The following is a 17211-nucleotide window of genomic DNA, read 5'->3' on the forward strand; positions in this document are numbered from 1 at the left end:
AAACCTGTTACAGCACTTTGAAGTGTGGTGAATCTGGCATGAAGCACTATGTGAAAAAATGTACTATTCATACCAGTGAATCCAGAACATGAAATGCAAAGTTTCCTGGTTGTTTCTTGTGTGATGTTAAATATATTCTCAATCTGGAGATTGCACCCTTTTGATTTTGTATTTTTTAAAGTTGGGAATAAAAGGAGTTTTTAGGGAGTAAGTGGAAGTCCAATTCCCCAAAAGAGTATTTTATAAGCGAGTAAAAGAAAAACTGAAATGTTTGTGTAATATTTATTTCTTTACACCTAGTTACATGTTTACTACTTCCAATCAGGCAGTTAAAATAGTAGTTTCTTCCTGTGGTGCTACGTGTACTACTGGTCCAAACAGTTCCATGGAGCTGTGAGGGTGAAAGCAGGGGTGCACGATTCTATGTCTTTTCCTTATTTTTTTATTGGGGGTATTTGTACTCCTTATTTTTTAGAGTATTTGCCAATATTTTGGGAGTAAAAGTGGCCGATGCACCCCTTATCTGTAGGGCTGGTCATAGAGGTAATGTCCATTTCTTGAAATAAAGCAGCAAAAGGAGGCAAAATATATGCACCCTTTTAATTCTAAGCCCCTTTGCGACTTATGTTGTATTTTGGCATGGGCATGAGGAAAAATGTGCACTTGTATTGACCTAATGTGGCATGGCATAACCTCCTTCAAAGGGAAAAATGTATTGCCACCCATAGGCGCCCAGAACAAGACAGTTAGATCGGGAGGAACCAGAATCGGCCATTGATGATCCAAAGATGGGTCAGTCCTTCTATGATCCTTCCTAGTCCGTATCGCACCACTTGACAGATCGGTCACCTTAAGAGCTGGACACAGACAACGCTGTAGATGACATACTTGGAGATCCATGGCCCTCTTCATAAACAAAAGAAGAGCAGTTCCTCTGGATGCTGCATGTGAGGATGGGTGGTGTGACTCCTATTATAAAACTTCAGGTGCTACCATGAATTAAACTATGATAGCAGGCCACCAGTCCTCCAAATGCCACAGATGCAGGCAGACCCATATGAAAACCATAGGCATCCTTTTTGTTCAAGTTAATGCATGAGATCCAATTTACTATCCAGGCTTTTCGGCAAAGAGCAGCGCATCGCCCTGAGGGGAAGAGGCAACCGGAAGAACCAAGTGCGAACTTACTAGATGCAAGCACACTTCAGGGTGCATACCAGCTAGTGTACAAATGAATTGCACTCCTGGACACCATGTAACGCCATCCACAACCTTGAAGCTTGGGCCGCTGGTCCATTAATGGCATGTCATTGGGTAACGTTCTGTGGTAGACCTGGGTAAATGATTGTGCAAACATTCGAAGTCTGACAGAAATGCATTCTTAAGGGCAATTATTTCCGTGCCTAAAGCCATTATAAGTAACAGTAGAAATCTGGATTCTTGGTTGACCGGTTTATTCTGTTACAGAAATATGTAGCATGGCAGCAAACGTTGGGAGGGGAGCAGAAGCTCTGCTGAAATTCCAGAAATCCAGGCTGGCTACAGGGATTGTGACTTTTTTTAGAGACAGGGATATTGCTTGAGGCGTTCTTTATCCTCCTTGATTACACACAAGTTAAGTAATTTTGCTGTAAAACGTTTTTTCATTTTTCAACTTTTAACTGACAAAACCTCTAAACATTGTTTGAAGCTTTCTTTTTTCAGAACTTGTTGGCAGACATTGTGTTCTTCAGCAAAGAAAGCATTGTGTGTGATTGGCTTCTGGATAATGGTCAACATAGCTACCATGTAGGCAAACCAATTTCTATCAGTGCGGCATCCCTCTGGCACATTCTACTTCGAATGCTGTTTGTACTTGAGACCACATAGTGTGTTTGAAATAGCATGGTGTGATGTAACCTGCTGGTCACAGCCAGACTATTTGGACTATTGTGAAACAGCATTGTTTAAAGAGGAATTTGAATAACGTTATTTACCTTCACGCTGAAGTGTTTAGGCAGACAGATCCACACCTTCTGGGCTCCTGCATGCCACAGTCTTGATAAACTGTTCAAACAGCAAGCTCTTCACTAACAGTTGGCTTAATGGGGTGGGGGTGCAGAGATTATTTTCTCTTGCACCTATGTTCTTTGGATATATTTAATGATAGCAATTATCTTATCCATGATGTTATTAGATTCTACTTCACAGCTATGTATTTCTTTTTCCCCCCCTGTAGATCAAGCCTCAGAGGCTCAAGTGACTATGATGCTTACGGAAAGCTGCAAACTGCGAGGTCTCCATCATAGGTAATGCCATGCTCTTGGTTCTTTATCAAGTGGAGTCTTATACCGTTTTTCTGTGTGTATGCCAGGCTATACTGGGTACTTCAGTACTCTGCAAGAGCTCTTGTAGCAAATTATCTATGTGCCTTGCTGTCACTTAACTGCTCTGTGATGCTTAAAGAGTGGATCATGGTTTATTTATTGTTCGCTTGTTAGGCGCTTATACAGGAAGTAATTACAGTTCAAAGTGCAAACGGGGCAACAGGGAAGGGGACAGGGGGATGTGAAACAATTAAAATACATAAGCAATACAAAATTAAATACAGTTGGGGGGGGGGACGAGAAACCTACCATGCCTTGTAAGTGTTCAGAACGTGCTAGTGCAGAAGGGAGGGGGGTTATGGGATAAGTGCTGGGGTGCTCATGGCAGAGCAACCGATATAGTGCAATGTTAAGGTAAGTGCGAGCCTCCCGGGTGGAGGGTGAGCCGTGGCAAGTGCTGAGGATAGACAGAAGATGGCGGCGATTCGATGTGGGAGGTGTCAGGGCCCCGAGGATGCATAAGGGCCCTGAACACCAAACATGCAACTGTGAGATTAGCAGAGGAGACAGGAGGGAGGAAAGGAGTAGGTAAAGAGGAAAGTCTTGAGGAGCTCTGAAATTTAAGAAAGTCCTGCTCAAGACGAAGAAGAGGGGGACGCTGTTCCAGAGAAGGGAGCCAACCGAGGAAAGCGGCTGTCCTCTGTTTAGCTAAACGCTTTACACACAGAGTTGGTGCCAGAAGCGCAGAGGTCTAGATGTGGAATATTTAGATAGCTCAGTGGGTTGAGCGCTTGCTGCTGCGATCTGAGCGTGACCTGCAGGTCATAGGTTTGAATCCTGGCAAGGCCAACTCAGCCTTTCATCCTTCTGAGGTTGATGAATGAGTACCAATTTCGGTTGGGTGATATTGTATGTGAATATGTGCTCTGTAAAGCGCTTTGGATTAAGGCGCTATATAAAAAACACATCATTATCATTTAGTAAGAGAGAGTTGCAGCTGGTGTGGTCCCCGGTCCCAGACAGCCTTGTGGATGATGCAAAGGGAATTTGGATTTAATCAGTGAAGCAGCCAGGGGCCAGGGAAGATTGTTTAGGGTAGGAGAGATGTAGTCCCTGGGCTGGAGGCCAAGGATAGGTCTTGCTGCCCTATTCTGGATTATCAGGAGGGGGCGGAGAGTAGAAGACGGTAGATTGAGGAGGCTATTGCAATTGCAAACACAAGAAGGTTGAGAACCGGGCTTTCTTTATTGTCGCACCTAAACTCTGGAACGCCCTACAGCAGACCCTCAGACAACACGCCTCCCTTACGGTCTTTAAGAAGGCACTTAAGACGTGACTTTTCTATTCACTGCTGATCTGATACCATCTAAATGCTCTCTAACCCGGTGGGACGGTTTTCTGTACTGTCTTGTCTGCGCCCTCACGCCTTGGGGTCCATGGCTGCGCGATACAAATTGACTAAGTAAAAGTAAATGGTCAAGTCTAGAGAGAACCAGGGCTCGAGTAACATTGAGCTTCTGGGGAAAGGTGAGAAAAGGTAAGATTCCATAGAGAAGGAAGAGCTGAAAGTTGGACTTCTTGACAATGTCCTGAGTATGAGGGATGAAGGAGAGGAGAGAGGAGTCGGAAGATGATGCTGGGGTTTCTGGCTTCAGAAGATGAACCTGGGAGGAGACACATGAAAGAAAGCCAGAGTGAGGGGAAGAAGTCTGGAGCAGGTGTCCCAATGGGAAGGATCTCCGTTTTGCTGACATTGAGGCAGAGATCATTTGAAGTGCACAAGGTATGGATGGCAGTAAGGCAGTCCGGTATGATGGAAGGTGCAAGAGGGTCAGCGGGAAATGTGAAGAAGACTTGTGTGTCGTCAGCATAACACTGGAAGTTGGGGGAGAAGGAGGAGATACCAGCTGAGTAAGGTAGATGTTAAAGAGCCAAGGCGAGAGGATAGAGCCCTGGGGGACACCACAAGTTGAGAAGGAAGTCTGAGAGAAGGAGGCGGCCCAGGATTACTTGGGATGAGCAGTCAGTAAGGAAGGAGGTCAGCCAGTTCAGTACCCGCGTTGTATGAGGATAGAGTGGGTGACATGTCAAATGCAGAGGAGCAATCAAGAAGGATGAGGACAGCCGAGGAGTTACAATCCAGGGATGCGAGCAGTTCTTCACAGGTGTTCAGAAGAGCAGTTTCCATGCCTCTGGATGCTCGGAATCCAGATTGATCGTTGTGGAGACCAACAAGTTCAGTGTGAGAGCTGAGTTGGCACAGGGCCAATTTCTCCAGCAGTTTTCCCATGAAGGGTGGTGTGATGTAGTTAGGGTTGGTAGTTGGCTGGACAGGTGGGGGTCTGCTGATGTTTTTTTTTTTAAGGAGGGGGCGGACAAGAGAGTGCTTTGAGGCAGGAGGGGAACGAACCAGTAGCAAGAGTGGTTGCAGCGACCAGCGTGTGCAGGGGCCAGAGAGCCAATGTTGTCCTTGATGGTTCTGTATGAGCATGGGGAAACCTGTTTTGAAGAGACCTTCATGAAGTGCACAACTTCTTCCGGTGAGACAAAGGCGGCCGAGGAGGAGGAGGGTGAGCAGCCAAGGGGGTGAGGGATGGCTTCGGACATTGAGTGACAAGGCTGTGGGGAAGTGAGTGGCGAGTGCATTACAGAGGGCCTGAGAAGGAATAGGGGACGAGGATACTGCAGAAGGGTTGGCTAGTAGTTACCTGCAGATTTTGAACAGTTCAGCCGTATTGTTGGAAGTGCCAGATACCTGTGCCTGAATGTGGGCCCTTTTCTTGGCACAGATAGAGAGTCTTGTGCTAAAGCCAACCATGTTGTTGCAGCTAGTGCATCTGTTTATGCTGGGGGTATAACTGTCAAATGTAGCTTTGAAGAGCTACTTTTATTCCATGCCGCTTGATTCAGAGATGTTTCTCCACTTTTATACTGCACTAGTGTGGTTAAAGAATATAACTAGACACCCAAACTAGAATTGCATCTCAGTGATGGCAGTATTTGTATTAGTGCCATCTTGGAATGGTATGACATTCCGACAGGGTTATTGTTACACATGGTTTCTCTTCATTGACCATGTTCCTTGGTTCATCTGCAAACTTGAATGATACTTTTCAGTGAATAAATCACGGCATTAAAGAAGAAAATTAATGCTTTGTGTGATTTAACTTTTAGCTGTGACGTTAACCCCTTTATCATACAAGAATCATTCAACAAACTGGAAATTACGTTTGGCGATACTGTATGAAACTGTATAACACATGGATTATATCATGAATGGTATTGGTCAAGTTAAACTGCAATATTATAGATTATCAATCGATACAAATTCCAAAAAGTATAAGCACTCACATTATAGTAATATCTGAATTTGACAGGTGGACTTTACTTTGATTTCGTGACTGGTTTATACAACTACAAAGTGCCATTTGGTATTGCACTTAAAGCCTGGTGTGACAGGTGTTCAAATACAAAACAGTAGGAGACAGGGACTCCTCGTTAACGCTCACAAAAAGACAAGTATATATTCTGTGGGTTTTTTGTTGCTGCCCCACTCAGAGGAAATAAAATCAATTGGCACTGGGAAATAGAAGGATGCATTACAGTACACCATGTGATCATGGTCAAGGAGTGTATTGTAAGGTCTTGTTGTCCATGGAAAGGCAGGAAAAGGAATTTGGTCATGAAGCTGAGGAGATTCCATGCAGTACTGTTTTGATCTTTGACATTGGATTATGAGCTGTGTTATCCAGCCTTGAAATAGAAAGCAGTCGGCACACCAGTAATTGTTTGGATTCATTTTTATAGTGCAAACCTGCTATTTCGGGTAAAAACTACTTCCAGTGGTATTGAGTTGCATCCAAAGGAGAAATAGAAAGCAATTGTCCCCGGAAAATGCCTGCTTGGGCCTACAATAGGCTTGTAAGGTACTTTTGTCCCATGCCAAAAAACCTCAACTATATCGATGGTGTAAATATTTCTATTATGCTTTACAAACCTGCTTAAGGGGTGGGGGAGAGTTATGCACTACTGTTTTGTTACATCAGCATGTCCTATTTCTGTCAGTGTAGTGTGCGCATATGTAGCACTATTTATGAAAAATGTCAAAGCTGGAGTGATGTTCATTCACACAACACTGTCTTTCCACTCAGCCATTTGTAATCCATTCTACGTGAAAATAGAAGATGACTGACGGGAAGAAAGCGGTAGTATATAATCCAAACGGATTCTGGAATGTGCAAATGAGGCATGGCTCTTTTCTTCATTTTAAACACTCTGTTTATACAAGTTCACATCGGAAACAAAGGATCAGCATACAAAAGTAGTTAACATGTGCTGTCATCAGAGCCAATTTCAGCTGCAGCCTAACAAGCCCAGAAGACAACTCTGCAAAGCCATGACAATAATACCCATTTTGTACAATAAGTGTAATGACTCCGATTATCAGTGCCACTAGTGTAGTAATTGGTGGAGACCATAACCCTTTGACTGCAAAGGAACGACCAGCCCAGTTTTGGATTACACCAGTTTCCACTCATATACTCTCCCCAAGGAAACACTTAAATGGTTCCCAAATATTGTAGGGTCTGGACGTTGCTGCCAGCAATTTACAGTATCTCATCTCTGTATCACAGCACAACATCATGCCAGCCAACCATTTACCAACAGTGAGCTGGATCGGACTCGACCATTGCATCAGAATTCACCTTTTGGACCAACAGCATACATATTGACAGATATTTCCTATTCATTTTAGCAAGTTTGGGCAGGCCTAGGTTATATGTATAAAGTCAGCACTAATCGCCTTATATCTAGGACACATCCCATCAACAGACTTATCAGACTTCATTTTGCGAGAGGGAGACGGGTACACTAGATGCAGGACCTTGTATTAATTTAATCTGGTATTCAGTGCTACTTTCTGCGTATAGTCCACAGTTTGTCATTGATGTCCAACTCTGCATCACTCCCCCATTTCTCTCTGCAGGGAAGTTCCCCAGTGGGGCTCTAATTTTGCACCATCCGGTATAGATTAGAAAGTTTTCCTCTCGTTAGCCGAATTCAGCATGTACTGTAGGGTAGGGGCTATGATGGGAAGCATGGTGACCAGGGTCAAAAAGCTGCCCGGAGCCTAAAGTACTGAAAGACCCATCAAAAGTCCTGTCCCAACCTAGCCACTACTTGCTCCCTAGTGACAGATTTCCCATCTGAATAGAAGTCGTACATATAGGTTATTCCTAGAGGTGACCAAGTTACCATAATCATGGCATCGCACACTGGGTCTAAGCCTTGGAGCCCCCATACCTGTGACTCTGGTGTGTATGGGGAATTGAATATGCAGGCGCTTAGCAAGCCTCCTCCATGATGTGATATATTTTATTTATATCACGCTCGTACACAAGTATTTCACAGCGCGACAAGGCAAGGTAGGGGAACAGGGGAGAACAAAAACAACTATCTTACTAGGCCCAATAACATTGAGAACGTGCAAGTGCATGGGAAGGGGGCAAGGGGAAAAATACAAGGAAGGGGGGAGAAGTGGAAAGTGCGGAACAGAGGAGAAACAGATGAATAATAATAAAATAAATAAAGACAATAAACAGTGGTAGTGCAGCCAGCAAGTGGCAAGTGCTGGGTTTAGCAGTCCCCAGTGCAAGGGGTGGCCCGGAGGCAGTGCAGGTGGTTGCAGGGTGAGTAGGTAGCTAGGCCCGGGGGACAGAGGGTGGCCAGGTGCACAATGAAGAGATAGAAAACAGATCAGCAGGGGAGAAGGGGGGCAAACACAGAAGCAAAGAGGAAGGTCTTGAGGTGCTTCCTGAACTGGAGATGGTTCTCCTCAAGTTTCAGAATGGCAGGGAGGCTCTTCCAAAGGGAGGCCCCAGCCAAAGACGGAGATCTACCTCCAGCTTGTTTCTTTGAAAAATAACTAACCCTGAGGGGGTTGGAGATAGAGGAGCGAAGAGCTAGAGAGGGGAGATATTTACGGAGGGATAGTTGATGGTATTTTTTTGGACCCAGCCCCAGAAAGCCTTGTGGACGATCCGGAAGGGTTTTAAATGTTATCCTTGCATCCACCGGGAGCCAATCAAGGGATTTCAGAGCTGGAGAGATGCGATCCCAGGGCTTGAAGGGTTTTAAATGTTATCCTTGCATCCACCGGGAGCCAATCAAGGGATTTCAGAGCTGGAGAGATGCGATCCCAGGGCTTGAGGCCAAGGACAATACTCTCAGTCCTGTTCTGAATAAGTTGTAAAGGGCAGAGGATGGAGGCAGGTAGATTTAGAAAGAGGCTGTTACAGTAGTCCAACCTAGAGAGAACCAGAGCTTGGGAGACAGAGCTTCCGGGGGAAGGAGAGGAAAGGCAGAGTACTTCTGAGGAGGTGCAGTCTGAGGTTTGACTTTTTAGATACATCAGAGATGTGGGCGGACAAGGAAAGTGTGGCGTCAAAGATGACCCCAAGGTTCTTAGCCTCGCAGGTAGGGTTAGGAGGAGGGCCAATGGAGGCCGGCCAGCGAGTGAGGGGAAAGGATGGTGAAGGTGTACTGGTGCGGAGGATCTCAGCCTTGTTGGCATTTAGACAAAGATTGTTGGCGGCATACCAATCTTGAATGGTAGTTGGGCAATCAAAGACGAGAGGAAGTGGAAGAGGGCAGCCTGAAAATGAGTGGTGTCAGCATAGCACTGGAAATTTGAGCAGAAAATGGCAATGCAGTGGGTGAGAGTTGCCAGGTATTGGTTGAAAAGCCTGGGGGAGAGGTTAGATCCCTCGGGGATACCACATTAACCGTGCTTGCCATCGGATCAAATTTGCTCTTTTCGTTCACAGCCGTAAACGCCAAAGCGCTCTGGAAAGAGATAGACCATCTCTCAATCCCCACATACAGAAAGCGGTGAGAGCTGTGCATCCAAAATGACGTAGTATGCCATGCCAATTTAACTAATAACCAGTGTTCTGCAAAGAACTGAACACTTGGCCATACTGGAATGTTAAGAAAAAAATAGAGCAATTTGGGAAGTATCACTATTTAAATTATTGCAATGCAGCCAAACAGAGAGAATGCTAGTCTTCCAGCGCTCGGTCTGCATTTCTAGTTGTCCCAAGTATGCACAGTGATTATCTCAGTAAGGTGGTCTCATTCCTACTTGCAGCAATACCCAAGTATTGGACGGACGATGGCTCCCACCGATATAACTCTGAGTACTGTCATTCAATGGGGAACATGACGTACTTAGTCCAATTGATGCATAGACCTGAAGCTTTACCAAAGTGTTTCAGTTCTGAGTTAGGAGGGGTAAATTTAGCTCCGGCTCATTAACACCTAGTAGATCATCTGCATATAAGGACACCAACTCTTGTACTCACCCTAAAGCAAGGCCTCGCCGCCGCTGCAACAATCTCAATTGACCAACGGGCCTCTCAATGGCCAACGCAAACAATAACAGACAGCAAGCATCCCTGTCGAGTACCCTGACCCAGTTGGAAAGGGGCCGAGCGTTTTCCAAATATTCCAATTCTAGCTGTGGCCCGAGCATACAACAATTTCACACATCATTAAAAGTAGCTAGGGATTCCCCCTTCTCCAAGACAATGGAGAGGTATTCACATGATATTTCATTTATTGTTTGCTTGTTAGGCGCGTACACATGAAGTAAATACTGTTTCAAAGTGCCAACAGGGAGGAGACAAGGAGATGTGAAACAATTTGAATACAAAGAAATTCTTAAATACAGTGGGTGGGGGGAGAACAGACCTACTATGCCTTTTGAGTATTCAGAACGTGCAACTGCAGACGGGAGGGGGAATGGGATAGGTGCTGTGGTGCTCATGGCTGAGCAACAAGTGTACTGCAATGTTGGGTAAGTGCTAGCCTCCAGGGTGGAGGATGAACCAAGTTAAGTTCAGAGGATAGAAGCGGGGGGCGATTCAGTGCAGGAAGTCTGGGCCCAGAGGATGCATAAGGGCCCTGAACACCAAACGAGCAACTGTGAGATTAGCAGAGGAGTGTGGGGGAAGGAGGCGGTAAAGAGGAAAGCCTTGAAGAGCTTCCGGAATTTAGGAAAGTCCTGTTCAAGAAGAGGGAGGGGGAGGCTGTTCCAAAGAAGGGAGCCAGCTGAGGAAAGCAGTCGACGACCTGCCTCTCGGTTTAGCGCAATGCTTTACACACAGAGTTGGTGCTAGAGGAGTGCAGGGGTATAAAGGGGGAATATTTAGTAAGAGAGAGTTGCAGCTGGTGTGGTCCCCGGCCGCAGACAGCATTGTGGATGATGCAGAGGAATTTGAATTTAATCCGCAAAGCAACCAGGAGCAATGAAGACTTTTGAGAGCAGGAAAGATGCAGTCCCTGGGCCTTGAGGCCAAGGATAAGTCTTGTTGCCCTATTCTGGATTAGCTGGAGAGGTCGCAGAGTGGAAGAAGGAAGATTCAGGAGGAGGCTTTTGTAATAGTCCAGCTTAGAGAAAACCAGAGCTCTGGTAACTTTGAGCTTCTGGGGGAAGGTGAGAAAAAGTAGAATTCCTTTGTAAAGGAAGAGCTGAAAGTGGGACTTCTTGGCTATGTCTTCAGTGTGAGGGAAGAATGGGAGAGAGAGAGGGGAGTCGAAGATGACTGCAAGGTTTCTGGCTTCAGAAGAGGAGCAGGGGGAGAGCCCATGGAGGAAGGCCAGAGTGAAGGGAAGATGTCGGGAGCAGGGGTCCAAATGGGAAGGATCTCCATTTTGCTGGCATTGAGGCAGAGCTCATTGGAAGTGCACCAGGCCTAGACGGAAGAAAGCTAGTCAGGGATGATGGAGGCTGCAAGAGGGTCAGCAGGAAGTTGGAAGAAGAGTTGTGTGGTCAGCATAACACTGGAAGTCAAGGGAGACAGAGGAGATGAGGAGTGCCAGCTGAGTAAGGTAGCTGTAAAAGAGCCAAGGCGAGAGGATAGAGCCCTGGAGGGGACACCACAAGTGGAGAAGGAAGTAGAAGAGGAGAAGGTGCCCAGGATGACTTGAGAGGAGCAGTCAGTAAGGAAGTAGGACTGCCAGTCCAGTGCCCGCTCCGAGATACCAAGGGTGTGGTGGAGCCTTTGGAGTGGCTGGCCGTTTCAAATGCAGAGGAGAGATCAAGAAGGATGTGGACCGCTGGGGAGTTGGAATCCAGGGAGGCCAGCAGCTTTCCCAGCGTCTAACAAAGCACCAACTGCCTTTACTTCAATATCAATTTGAGCTAGTATTCAAACATCCACTTCAGATTCATGTCGGTAGAACTGTATATGATATGATATGGCATTTATAATGCGCCTATACACAAGTGTTTCAAGGTGCGACGAGGCTAGGGAGGGGGAACAGAGGGAAGTCCGACAGCGATCCTACTAGGCCAGGTGTCATTCAGATCGTGCAAGTGCATTTGAAGGAGGAAGGGGGAAAGTGCGGGGGAAAGGGGGAGGGGACAGTGCAGTACATGGGATAATAGAATAAATAACAAAGTAAAAGTAAGGCCAGCAGGTGGAAAGTGCAAGGGTAAGTTCAGGCATCAAGTGCTGGTAGTGGGACTGTAGAGATACAGAAAACAGTCCCCAAGTGTGGGAGTTGCCAGGAAGGCAGTGCTTGTGTGCGACTGGTGGGGGAGGGGACCTGGGCACGAGATCAGAGGGTGGCCAGGTAACCAGTGCAGTTTCACTTTCAGCCAAGAAGTCAGCAGGGAAGAGGAGGAGAAAAAGCAGAAGCAAAGAGAAAGGTTTTGAGGTGCTACCGGAAGCAGAGACGATTCTCCAAGTTTCAGTGAGGCTGTTCCAGAGGGAGGCCCCAGCCGAAGAATGAGATCTACCACCAACTTGTTGCTTGGAGAAGTGACTGCACCTGAGGGAGTTGGAGGAGGATGAACGAAGAGCTTGAAAAGGAACATATTTGGGAAGGGAGAGTTGAAGGTATCGAGGCCCCAAGCCCCAGAAGTTCTTGTGGACAATGCAGAGGGTTTTGAACTTAAACCTCGCAGCCACTGGGAGCCAGTGCAGAGATGTCAGTCCTGGGGAGATATGATCCATGGGCTTGAGGCCAAGGACAAGTCTCGCAGTCCTGTTCTGGAGGAGTTGCAGAAGGTGGAGAGTAGAAGCAGGCAGATTTAGAAAGAGGCTGTTGCAATAGTCCAGCCTAGAGAGAACCAGAGCTCTGGAGACTGAGCTTCTGGGGGAAGGAGAGGGAAGGAAGAATACCTCTGAGGAGGTGCAGCTGGTAGTGTGACTTCTTAGAGACGTCAGAGATGTGAATAGAGAAGGAGAGAGTGGAGTCGAAGATGACCCCAAGATTTTTAGCCTCGCAGGTGGGAGCAGGAAGAGGGCTAAGAGAGGCTGGCCAGAGAGTGACAGGAAAGGAGGGTGTAGGTGTGCCAATGAGGAGAATCTCGGTCTTACTGGCATTAAGGCAGAGATCATTGGCGGCACACCACTCCTGGATGGAGTGAAAAAATTGTTTTCAATAAACCAAAGGAAAAAAATCTATTTAGAAAGACGGATCAGAGTGCTTAGAGCAGGCTTTCTAAATCAGCCGTCATTCCCCTGCGACACACGGGTTTGCGCAAGGGCTGATGGGCGGGGCCAGGCAAGGGAAGTCGCAGGAGTGATTGTTTTTGTCTGTGTGAGAGAGGAAGGGGAATGTTTGTGGTGGGGAAGGGGGGGCGGGGTGCAGGTAAATGTGTTTTTATATCAGTTAGTGGTGGAAAGGGAGGGTGAATATTTTGGCCTGGGGAGGGGACGACAGGGATGAGTTGGGGTGAATTCATTGAAATCCAGCCGGTGCGGGAGAGGGTCGGAGTGGGGGTTTGGCAGGATCATTTGATCCTTGAGGGGTTGGGGGAGGGGGGATTCAGACTGTGATATTTCGGCATTTTGGCGGCCACACGTGTGCAAAAAAATCATTCTTTTTTTGTGTTTGGCCTTCAAAATGCAGAAATATCACATGCAACCGCTAGAACATCTAGTCATGAACCCGGATTGATCCTGATGGACAATGAAAGTGAGATGGCGAAGAAGTCGATCCGCCGATATCTTGTAGAAGATTTTAGTGTCCAAATGCATCATTGAGATTGGCCTATATGAGGCCCACTCTGTCAGATCCTTGCCCGGTTTCAAGATCGAGGAGACTACCTCTGTTCTCATTGTGGGGGGCAGAATACCTGTTCGTAACGCTTCCTGCTAGCCTGTTGTAAATGTATGGCAACATTAGTTCTTAATACCTTAGGAATCTAGACCGTAATGCCATCTGAGCCCACGGTCTTAGAAGATGGAAATGCTTTAATAGCTGCCAAAATGTCGGGAATCTTAATGGGAGTGTCAAGCAGTTCTCTGGCGCCTTCATCCAGTCTGGTTAAAGAGACCTCTCCGAAACACTTGTAATGTCCCAGGGATAGGCGGTTCCATAGCCGCATATAGTCTCTCGTAGAATCCCTGGTAGGCACCCAGGATTAGATCAGGTTCCATCACCAGGTACCCCTCCTCAACACTGATTGCCTCTATATCCACCAGGCTCCTCTCACATTCTACCCTCATATCCATATTTGTGAGCCATTCGGGTAGCTGCAAAATACTACACCTCTCTATCCGTGTCAGCTCTAAAACAATCAAGTGCAGTCCTAATAGAAGCCAAAGTGCCCGTATTTGGCATCTGTTGCAAGTGCTATAGTCCATTTTCCAAATCCGCCATCTGCCGCTGATTACCCTTCAGGACCCTGTTCTCCACGCCAATGCAGCGCCCACACAAGTAAGCCTTAAAAGTTAAGCACAGTGTCCCTATAGAAGGCAGCGAGCCAACATTAATTTAAAAAACAAATTTACCATTTCCAGAACTTCTCCCCAGAATACACACTCCTACAGGGCCTGCGCTTTGAAATGTTAAACTGGCCTAGGGATGGACCCACTATCTAGCCAAATTTCCACACCGCAATAGTGAGCTTTCAGTGTTCTAAGAAGAATAATACTCTTTCGTCACTTGCAGCATCTCCGCTCCCACCCGAATATAATCAATTCGCGATTGCATATAGTCGGCCGATTAATGGAATATTTCCGATCCCCTCGGTGTAATGTTCTCCATACATCATGCAACCTTAGGTCTTCATCTCCCCACATATCGCCTGGGCCGCCAAGAATTGTGCTCTCCATTCAGCATTAGATCTAACAAGTTTGCTGTCTAAAATGGTATTAAAGTCCCCCACCCATATCAAGTGGGTATGCAAATAAGTGAGACATCTATCCATCATGCGTTTATAAAATCCTCGTATATCCACATTCTGCCATATACATTCCCAATCATCAAGCGCTTGTGCTCTCGGACGCCAAACACTAAGACATAACAGCCCTCAGAGTCCCGTTCATGCTGCAACACCTTAAACCTAATGTATGAGGGTGATAATACCCTGCGAATACAAAGAAAAGGAGATTTCAAATCTAGTAGGCCCGCAGGATCTAGCCAGGGTCTCATAAGGGATCCCTGCCATGTGCGTATCCTGAAGTAGGGCAATTGTGACACCATGTCGTTCACAGGAAGTCAAAAGTTTGCACATTTTAGTGGGCTTGTTTAAACCCCGAACAGTCCAGCTCATGAGAGTACAAGTTTGGGGGACTTGCATGCTAGGGCTTGTCATAGTTGGGAACACAATCACGATCCTGTACACCTAACAACCGGCACGCACGTCTCAGTTCAAGCATATAGGATCGTACATGATGTGAACCAATTAAAAAAAAAATGGATCCCCACTCCCAGTAAACACCATGCCCAACCCTCACTGCACTTCCCTAACGAGCAGTGAAAACCCCAAATCCCTGAAAATAACGCAACACTGAACTAGTAACTGCAGATAGAAACCAGGGACGCCAGTGGCACGAAAGCAGCCGGTCCCACCAATGTGAAAAGCCTGCACCCGGTCTTGACATATATAGGAACAAGGATGGGTTACAATGTTAAGTTCCTAGACATGTCCAATAACAGCAACAAAATATGGGCAGGCCTTCTGTATGATTTTCAAGAGGTCTCGTTGGTTTGAGGTCCAAAGATGCAATACATGTCTTCAGTGGTGATCTGCTGTAACAGCTGGAGCACAGGCAGGCAATGGTTTAGTCAGCCGCTCGACAGCTCTTATCATATTGAATAGTAGTGAAAGTCAGTCAGTTGCAGTTGCCTGTAGCAGCTGTAAAAAAGACTTGAAAGTGGATCAATGCTTGAAAATTGGGCCCAGAGCTGTTCCTTGACTCCTGGTTACTAGTGGACCCTATCATGCATCTCGGGGACAAGGTAAGTCCTTGTTCCACACTTCCTGGCTAGGACGGGATGCATAGAGCACTTGCAGGGCCTGTACCCTCCAGTGAACGGGACACTGGGTAGCAGTGGTCCAGACAGCAGGTCACTTCAAATAAACCTTGGAGAAGGAAGGGTATTTCTCCCTTCTTGGAGCCTTAATCTTTACTTCTATGGAAGAGGACTTTTGGGCAAACTCCACCCCCAATAAAGTTCCAGGCAAAATACTTTTACTGTTGTGCAAAGATGATTCAATTAAAGAGGCCATCTCACCCCCTGATAGTCACTCTGTTATAGCAGATTGGTCCATTCCAAGCCTTCATTAAGAGCCCAATCGTGGCTGATGTGATCAGTGTCTTTTTTTGTTTGTGTGATGAGGTTAGTCTCAGAGTGCTTTGTCTGTAGGAAGTGGCGAGGGAACACAGGAAGTGTATGGGCCTTGGGAGAATCAAAGATTATGGACCCCTCCTTTGAACTATTAATCCCTCTCCTGGCTACTGTATCTTAACCCTCTGTCCTGTCTAGTAATTGCCAACCTGGTGTTATATTCTTTGTGGCTTGTAGAGCCTGACCTTTGACGCACTGGGCAAGATGGTGACAAGTCTTTCCCAGAGTGAACAAATGCTTTGGACCTGGGATGAACTCAAATGGTCTGTTGAGGATGAAACTCTCACCCAGACAAGTGAATACACGGAAAGCTGTGAGAGAAAAGTCACTAGATTAGAAACCAAGCTGACAAAATGGCACCAAAAGGTTTTGGCTATTTTAATTGTAGATTCCTAGACGTCACTGTGTCAAAACTATCATTGGCGTCTATTTAGAAAGTCTGCCCCCAGGACATGGGATCTGACTGTTCTATCATTTAGATCAGGGCTGCCCCCAGTTTAGGGCAGTCCCTGGCTGCTGCTTTGAGTTCCATCTGGCTGTTTGTGGCATTGTACATTACTTTGTAACTGGCCCGTTAGCCAAACTACAAAATGGCTACGGAGTTGTCAGACCAACTCAGCAGAACAACATGTCTGCACTATGCTTTTCAGTATGCAGCATTTATGAAAGTGAGTCTGATAAGCAGAGCTCACTTTGAGGCAGAATTACCAGCATCATTTTGGATTGTAAAAATCAGGCTGTTCTGTCCTTACAGATGGTATTCTGCCACCATAGCACAGACGATATGGTGCATGTGAAGAAACCACCCACTTTGCCTTTAAAAGAGCCCTACCCCATAGCAAGAAACTTCTTTCAACGTCTATCTCAGCCCGGGTGTCACTTGTTCAGGGACCTTCATTTTGGATAGCACCATTCCATCAATGGGATTTAATGGAGGGATCAGGCTGACACCTCCCCATGCTTTCAATGGATTGCAGCTTCAGTCTTTTTGGCCCATTCTTGACACATACCATATTGAGGCCACTGTCTGAACCGTCTCCGTGGTGCCCACGCACACAGCTGAGGACCCTGAAAGACCTGCAGCCATCAGTGATTTGGTACCAGTTGTCTTTCATAACACCACTACCTTGATGGGTAGTTAACATACACCAGTCAAAGTTCAGCCCACGGTGATGCCACCTTGCATCTTCAACTGAGATATTGAATTATCCACCACCTTATGTTACATATGTATTGCCATTGTTAGCCTACCCAC

At 46.4% G+C, this 17211-nt stretch overlaps 1 protein-coding gene across 2 annotated transcripts in view; it reads left to right on the forward strand.

The window, feature by feature from the left end:
- Positions 1 to 17211, forward strand: part of RYK (receptor like tyrosine kinase) — a 1007965-nt gene that overhangs the window by 675956 nt on the left and 314798 nt on the right. For both annotated transcript variants that reach the window (XM_069618057.1, XM_069618056.1), the window contains exon 10: positions 2219 to 2288. In XM_069618057.1, coding sequence (XP_069474158.1) covers positions 2219 to 2288 — 70 coding nt within the window. The remainder of the gene's footprint in view (positions 1 to 2218; positions 2289 to 17211) is intronic.

The sequence above is a fragment of the Ambystoma mexicanum genome, chromosome 10, assembly GCF_040938575.1.
Source record: "Ambystoma mexicanum isolate Mex_15411 chromosome 10, UKY_AmexF1_1, whole genome shotgun sequence".
NCBI classification, from domain to species: domain Eukaryota; kingdom Metazoa; phylum Chordata; class Amphibia; order Caudata; family Ambystomatidae; genus Ambystoma; species Ambystoma mexicanum.